Genomic DNA, 8656 nt, shown 5'->3' with positions numbered 1-8656 from the left:
ATGGTTTGTGAAGAGAAGTCGGCCGTAATTCTGATGGGTTTTCCTTTGAATGTGATCTACTTCTTTTCTCTAGTGGCTTTCAGTATATTATTCTTATGCTGAATGTGGGATCTTGACTATTATATGTCTCGGTGTGTTTTTCATCGGGTTGAGGTTCTTTGGCATTCTATATGCTTCAGTTACCTGAATGTCAGATTGTTTCCTCATATTTGGGAAGTTTTCTGGTATTCCTTCTGCCCATATTTTTTTAATGTCGTTTGTATTGACTCCTTCTTGCTCATTGATCCGTATTAGTCTCACATTGTTCATCTTTGCATCATCTTGCAGGTGAATGATTATTCTTGCCTGAATCCCAGTTGTTTTTAAGAGATCCTTTCTTAGTTTTTCACTAGCTGCACCAGTGTCTTCTAGATCTGAAACTCTGTCTTCACTTTCACTTAAACGGTTTTGCAAGCTTGTGATTGAGATTTTAATATCCTCTATATCTCTTTGACTCTGCTTCATGCGATCTATTTCTTTCCTGTATTGCTCATTCAAGGAATCCATCATTTTTCTAATCTCCTCTGTTTTTTTTTAATCAATGTCTTCTTTAGAAGCAGTTATAAATTCTTTTGCACAGTGTTTTTTTCAGATTGGGTTTTCCTCTCTATGTTTTCTGTAGTTGATTCTTTACTTCAGATGTTATGAGTTCTGAGAATTCTTTTTGTATTTCAGAAACGAATTCCGCTCTGAGTTCCTCTATGACTTTCTGCTGTTGCTTATTTACTATCGACACTATTAATTCATACATTTGAGCTGAGCTAGTGTCCTCTGTAGTTGTTCTGGGTGGGTATTGGGTTTCCTCCATATGTTTCTGCATTTGATTCTTTACTGCAAATGTTATTAATTCAGGGATTTCTTTTTTCATTTCCAATCTGAGTTCCTCTATACCTTTCTGCAGCTGTTTTTTTATTTCAGAAGCCGTTGATTCATTGCTTTCAGCTGTGTGATTCCCAGTTTGTTCTGTGTTAGCGTCCCCTCACTTGTTATGGGTGGGCTTGGGTTCTGAGATTCCATTTTGCTCCTTCTCCTTGTCATTTTTTTGTAGCACTGTCTTCTGACCTTTGTTGTAGATCTTTGTTGCAGTTATAACCTTAGCACCTACTGAAGTTCAGGTGCAGATCTACAAAGTTTGGATTTATCAAGCTGTGCCTGGCTTGGGTCTGGCTGCTGTGCTCAGTTCCTTCCTGCTGCTGCCCTTGGAGGTAAACCTGTTGTGCCCCTCTGGCAAGTTGTTCTGGTGGTGGTTCTGTCTCCTACACTCTCTGCAGGGATCGTAGCTACAGGGTTTCACCCCAGGCCTGTATGCCAGGCCTGAGCTGAGTGTGGAGGGGACAAGATGGATTAGGGGGGAGAGGCAGCTCTCCCACCCTCTCACTGGGCCTGGACTAGGACTGGATCTGTTGGTTTCCGGAATGCGATGGAAATTCCTACTCTGTCGGCGGGGTGTGGGGGGTACTACGGATGTATGAGGGGGCGTCCCAAGAGGGTGAAAGAGAGTGTCACCCATGCTGCGCCTGGGCTGGGACCAGTAGGTCACACACAGGGCAGCCCAAAGCCCTCCAATACACTCACCAGGCCTGGGCTAGGACTGGATCTGGGGGGTTCCTGAAACGTGGCAGGAATTCCTACTGGGCAGGTTGCGTCGGGGAGGTGCTGAGGGGTGGTGGTGAGCGTCCCAATGGGGTGGAAGAGGATTTCACCCATGCTGTGCCTGGGCTGTAACCAGTAGGTCCCGCTGGCGCAGGGTAGCCGGATGCTCTCCCACACACTGGGCCTGGGCTAGGACTGGGTCTGGGCGTTCCCAGAATTCCGCAGAAATTCCTAGTCCTTGATCATCTTTTTGATAATGTGCTGCATTTTATTTGTTAATATCTTCTAGAGAATTTTACATCTATATTTATTAAATAAATTAGTCTATAGTTCTCTGTATTAATAGTTGGGTCTTTATCTAGGTATGTGGTCAGGGTCATACTACCTTCCAGAAATGAGGTGCGGAACATGACGTCCCTTTTAATTTCTTTGAAGAGCTTGAGTAGTATTGCTGATATAACATCCTTAAAGATTTTGTAGAATTTAGCAACGAATCCATCAGGTCCTGGGCTTTCTTTAGTTGTCAGTTGTTTATTGCTGAGTCACTTCCATTGTTTGTTATTGGGTTGTTAGGCATACTTAATGTCTTCTTAATTTAGTTTTTTTTTTTTTTTTTTGGTGGAATCAGGGATTGAAGTCAGGCTCTTGTGCTTGTCAGGGAAGCATTTATTCTACTGAGCCATGTCCCTGGTCCTGTGATTTAGTTTTGATAGTTTGTATATGTCTAGGAATTTGTTCATTTCTTCAAAAAGTGCTAATGTGCCATAATTTTTCAAAGTAGTTACTATCTTTTGGATTTTGACAGTGTTTTGATTTTACTTTTTTATTTCTAGTTGCATTGAAGCAATTATTTTCTCCTTTACTTTTGGTGAGTCTTAAGGGTTTATCTATTTTATTTATTCTTTCAGAGATCCAGCTCTTCATTGATTTTGTAAAAATAGTTCATATTTTAATCTCACCTTCACTGATTTCTGCTCTCATCTTTATAATTTGCCCATTAATTTTAGTGTAGGGCTAGTTTGTTGTTGTTTGTCGAGTATTTTAAGATTTCTTATAAAGTTATTTATTTGGGCTGGCTCCTTTTTTTAAAAAATGTGAGCATTGTTTGCAATGATTTTTCCTGTTGGGTCTGCTTTCATAGGTTTTGTTGAGTTGTACAGTCATTGACAGTAAATTCCAGAAAAATTTTAATGTTTTTCCTTTATTTCTTCTGTGTCCCATTAGTTGTTTAGGAATATATTGTTAATTTTACAAGAGCTTCTGCTTTTCTGAAAATTTTTGTATCATTGATTTCTATTTTCATTGCACAGCGATCTAGTAGCATGCATGGGGTGATTGCAAGTCTTTTATATTTACTTAGGCAGACATTGTGGGCTACTATGTGATCTACTTTAGAAAAAGTACCATGTGCTGCACACAAGAATGTATACTCTGTTGTAGAGGGATGGAATACTCTGTGTATACCCTTTAATTCCATATGTTGAAAGGTGTGGCTCAGCTTGAAATTTCTTTTTTCTTTTTTTTGTTAATTGATCTATCTCTTTGCAAAAAAGGAATGTTAAAAATCTCCTACTATGGGGCTGGAGAGATAGCTTAGCAACATAAGTGCCTGCCTGGCAAGCACAAGATCTTGACTTCAATATCTGATACAAAAGAAAAAAAAACAACAAAAACAAAAACAAAGCACCTACTATGATTGTGTTAATGTTTATTTGGTATTTTTAAATTTTTAGCACTTTTTGTTTTGTGAAGATAGGTGCTCCAATATTTGGTGCACATGTTTAGCAATGTTATCTCTTCATGTTGTATTGTCATTAGTATGTGTGACCTTTTTGGTCTCTTTTAATCAGTTTTATTTATTTTTTTAAAAAAATTTTATTTATTTGTGTGTGTGTGTGTGTGTGTGGCCAGCTCAGCCCACCGGGGGCGGGGCTGGCTGGCATGTGGTGCTGGGGGATTGAACCGCGGTCCCTGTGCTTTGCTAAGCTTGTTTTAAGTAGGTGCCTTAGACCACTGAGCCATCTCACCAGCCCCCTTTTAATCAGTTTTAACTTGGAATTTACCATGTATAATATTAGAATTGTACTTCTGCTTGTTTGGGGGGTTCTGGTAGATAAAATTTTGTTCTCCATCCTTTTTTAGTCTATGATATCTTTTAGAGTAGATAAGTTTCTTGAGTGAAGCAGATTGTTGATTTCTGTTTTTTGATCCAGTCTGCCAGTCTGCATCTTTTGATTGGAGAGTTGAAGCTATTAGTATTGAAAAATATTACTGATTTGTTTTGGATATTATTTACTATCATTGTTTTTTTTTTAATCTGATGGTATATCTATGTTTTTTTCTTCATGATGTTTTTTGTTGCTTTTTATCCATTGACTTCACTAGTTATTAGCTGTGTCCGATTTGTTTTTTTCTGTTAAGAATATTCTTGAATATTTTCTTTAGAGTTGGCTTAGCATGCATACATCGTCTGAGCTGGTGTTTTTCTTGAAAATACCTTATTTCTTAATCTATTTTGAAGGATAGCTTAGCTGGGTAAGTTAATTTCAGTTGGAAGTTATTTGCTCTTAGGGTTTAAATTCTTCAAGCTCTTCTGACCTTCAGAGTTTATGCTATGCTTCTAATTGGTTTACTTCATTTATATGTAATTTTTTGTTTTTCTTTTGCTATCTTAAAAAATTTATTTTTTTGATTTTTTGTTGGATTTGTGTGAATTTAATGAGAATATGTCTTGATGAACTTCTTTATAATTGTTGGATAATCTGTAAGCGTTGTTTACTTGTAGTTTATCTTTTCTTATATTTGGGAAATTTTCTTCTGTAATTTCTGTAAGCATGTTAGAGAATCCATCTGTGCTATCTGATGGATAGTTAAGAATTTCTGTAACTCTAGTTAACCTTAGATTGGCCTTCTTGTCATTTTATAACTGCTAGTCTTCTCTTATGTTCTTTTGGCTTCTTTGAGATCCTGATTGTAATTCATTATTTTGTCCTCATTGATTGATCCTATAGTGAGTGAATTCTATGAAGTTGTTATGGTTTGTGTCTAGTTCTCCCCCCAAAGCCTCATGCAGTCAGTGGAGCAGCTTCTAGAATTTGTGATTAATTCATGGTACAATGCTGGGATTATGGGTGTGAGTGCTACACCTGCCCTGGGGTGGATAGCCTGAATACAGTGTGTGGAAGGGAGAGAGGCTTGCTAGCTGCTGTAGCTGCTGCTCTTCCCTTTGCTCTTTGCTGTATTCCACCACCATGAATGGCTGCCCTCTGACATGTTCCAGCCTGATAAAAGTATGTAAGAAACCTGTGGCTAACATCATACTTTCTGGTGAAAGACTAGAAGTTTTCTCCTCTAGGACCAAGAACCAAACAGTGATTTTTCATTTATATTCTTTATTGCCCTAGATGTAGGTACTAGCCAGGACAGTTAGATAAGAAAACATGTTTGAAGTCAAGGCTGTGGTTACCCTCGAGGAAATGCATGAGATGAGGTTTGGAGAGAAGACCAGGGACTTTCAGACTGTTTTGTTACATCCTATGTATGTCGGTGGTGTTCACGGGATGGGTCTTTGCCTTGTAATAAGTTACCTGTTTGTGTTTTGTGTACTTTGTGATGTTTCTGCTTTTGCAGTATTTATGTGTACATTTTATTTATTTATTTATTTATTTGGAACCAGGGATTGAACTCAGGCACTTGGGCTTGCCAGGCAAGCACTTATTCTACTGAGCCATCTTCCTGGTCCCTGTGTGTGCATTTATGTTTTGTGAACTTTTCTATATATTTATTTCACAGTAAAAAAATGGAAAGGATTGGGAGATGTTAAAAAGGTATCCCATAAGTCCCTGACTTATGAAAATTCTCAATTGTGTACTTTCACAGGTATATTGTGTAAGTCTCATCTGGTAGGCTTATGAATGAACCCAAATTACAATTGTTCCAGAAGGAAACTCATTTATAAGTTGGAGACTTGACTGTGTCAATGCTATTTCTTGGTCTTTAGTCACTCAATTTCATAAACTTATTTTACCAAACAGGATGAAAAAATTAAAAGAACAAAATTAGATTAGTTCATTAGGCAGTTTTTCAATGAGTATAATGTAAAACTTATTAATATATAAGTCCTTCACTATAAACAAGTTTTTCTTGAAACTTTTTGCTCTCTGAATGTAAGTTAACTTTTTGTTTATATTAGGAGGTGTTAATGATGCTGGATAACTATGTGAGGGATTTCAAAGCACTGATTGACTGGATTCAACTTCAGGAAAAGCTAGAGAAGACAGATGCTCAAAGCAGGTAATAACTTCTATGCTTATATTTATAATAATCAGCAATTTCAATAGCAGTCATTGAACTTGACAGAGAATTGAACCTCAGCTTGACTTGAAACATGTAAAAAGTTGAAAGTTTGGTGTTTTCTCACTTGGTTCTGTAACAGATGTTCTATCATTTGCCTGACATTGCAAACTATATTGTTCAGGACAGGAATTTAATTATTGAGTACAATATATTTACTACTTTCTGGGAATTTTTAGTGTGAGGATGTGATAAAATATAACTTATTAGGACATAAGACTATTGTGGGTATTCACAGAAGGACATTTCTATTTTGGAGGATAGATCAGGGAAGATTTCATGGAGGATGCAAAAGTATTTAAATGTGATAGATTGTACCAAGTGTCTGGACCTTCAGAGGTAGGCAGTAAATGACAACAGTATATAAGTACAGGTCAGTGGTAGGGTAAAAATAAATAGGGAAAGGTATAGTGCATCTTCCCATTATTATAGGCAATGAAAAAATGGATGTTTTTTGATTAGGAAAGTAATAAGAGATAAAAGCTCTTTTAGAGTAAGATTCGTTTGGCATCTGTACATATCAGGTTACTGTACATCATGCTCAGGGACCACAGTAGACAGCCACAATTCTTGCCCTTATGAAGTGTGTAGTATGTGCTGTGGTCTGATTATGTACCCTCAAAATTCACATGTTGAAATGTGATCATCAAGATGGGAGGGAGAGAGGGGGAAGCAAGGGAAGTAAAAATAATTAAAATTTGTTGTGTACATATGGGTACCACCTCCCCATGATGAAAGTAATCATGTGTTACAAATATGCAAAAAATAAAAATTAAAGAAAGGAACTTAATTACAAGTATGATAGAATAAAAAGGTGGGGCCTTTACAATCACCCTTGAAGTTATGAGGATACTGTCAAGAATGGAATGCCTTTCACCCTCAGGAAGCAGACTTAGGCTGCCTCTTTGTTTTGAATTTATCTTTTTTTGGATCTGTGTGGGTGGGATTATGCAATGAAAAGTTTTTTTTTTTTTTTTTTTTTTTTTTTTTTTTCTTCTCTTATTATGTTAGTTCTTTGAAGGGTCAAAGAGGTTAATGGATTCTCTAGAGGCAAATCTAGGAGAGCTGGATCCCAGGAAACTAAAATCAGAGAAACTATGTGTTCATCTTTTATATACATTTTGTTTTTCATGATGACAAGTTTTGATTATTTTAATTGCCTTGCTTCATTTGTACTCACTGAGTGGCTCAGTCCTAGGTAATATTGTTTATATCACAGTTTTACCCTAACCCTTACCCTTGGCAGTAGACAACTGGGTCTAGGGATACATTTTTTTCACTGGCTTAAACTAAACTCAGAGATTAATATACTGATTCGTTTGACTAGTAGCTGTATTGTCCCCATGAAGATAAGTAGAGGAAAACAAGGTGAAAGAAAATGGAAAGAAATCTTGTTATGAAGAACTCAAGGGTATTGCCTTACAGTCTGTCTATTTCAGATCTAATCCTCCTGAGCCCAGAGTTTAGATTTTCCTTCCCTTTGGAAGTCCTTGATCTGGCATAGTTTATGTCCTAACAATGTCTTTTTTTTCTTTTCATTTTTAATGTAATTTAGGTTTCTAGGTTTTCTTTTCTTTTTTCCTTTAGTACTTAAAAATGCTCTATGATGTAACTGTAGAGGCATTTAAAAAAACAAAAAAATTATGCTTTCAAATTCCAGCCAACTAGCGGGGGCTATATTGAAGAATATATTGAGAAAATTCAGTCTGGGTCTAAGCTTAATAGAGTTATGGCTTTCCTTGTCCTGGTGCAATGTCTCAAAAATATTTCTGAGGCATCTCTTTTCACCTGAACCACTTAGCAGCATTTCTTCTCTTTGCCTCGTGAGGCAGTGCCAAGATAAGGAATGTAACCTTAAATTTCCTGTAGATGGCATTATTTGTCTTATTTTTTTTAAGTCATGTGCAGCAACATTCATTTCAGCTTGATTTGAGATTTAAGTGTGGAAATTGTTCATATTTAAGGACTTAAATACTGATAAATATATATTTGCATTATGCGTAAGGACTTTATAAAACAAAGGTAGAAACTACAAAGGAAAATATTGATTTACTTGATTTAACAAGGAAGCAAGTCTTTCTATTAAAAATAATTGAAAGCAAAATAATTACAACACCAATGCCAACAGAATTGTACCTATAATAATAATAATAGCGTGCTAGAAAACTATTTCAAGTTCTTTAGAGAATGATACAAATCCCAGTACAAAAGGGCTAAAGACACCAATATGCCAATCCCAAAAGACAAAATTGAAATCACTGATAAGTTATGATAATAAACACGTACAATTAAAAAATGACAACAATGTAATATCATTTAACCAGAGTAATTTTTAAAAGACAATAACAACTTTTGGCCAGGTTGAAGGGTAACAGGCACTTCATCCACTGGGAGTATTGTACATTACAACATTTCTGGAAGGTGATTGGGCAGTAAATTGGCAAAAGCTTTAGGCTTTTGTGTAATATTTTGTTTGAATTTTGTTTTCAACAATATCACTTTATAAATGAGAAGTGAAAAGCCTCCTCACCCAACTGAATAGAGTCAGGTACAGGAGACCTAGGGTGGTGACAGGATCTGACTGAGGATGTGGGTAGAGAAGACATTGCTTAAGGGAACATTTTTTAAAAATTTATTTATTTGTGTGTGTGTGTGTGTGTGTGTGTGTGTG

At 36.5% G+C, this 8656-nt stretch overlaps 1 protein-coding gene across 3 annotated transcripts in view; it reads left to right on the top strand.

Annotated features, from left to right (window-relative positions):
* Positions 1-8656, top strand: part of Scaper (S-phase cyclin A associated protein in the ER) — a 438975-nt gene that overhangs the window by 53544 nt on the left and 376775 nt on the right. For all 3 annotated transcript variants that reach the window (XM_023712676.1, XM_023712675.1, XM_023712677.1), the window contains one exon: positions 5825-5925. In XM_023712676.1, coding sequence (XP_023568444.1) covers positions 5825-5925 — 101 coding nt within the window. The remainder of the gene's footprint in view (positions 1-5824; positions 5926-8656) is intronic.

Source organism: Octodon degus, unplaced genomic scaffold, assembly GCF_000260255.1.
Source record: "Octodon degus isolate 3935 unplaced genomic scaffold, OctDeg1.0 scaffold00026, whole genome shotgun sequence".
NCBI lineage: Eukaryota > Metazoa > Chordata > Mammalia > Rodentia > Octodontidae > Octodon > Octodon degus.
This window is presented reverse-complemented; position numbering and strand designations above follow the sequence as displayed.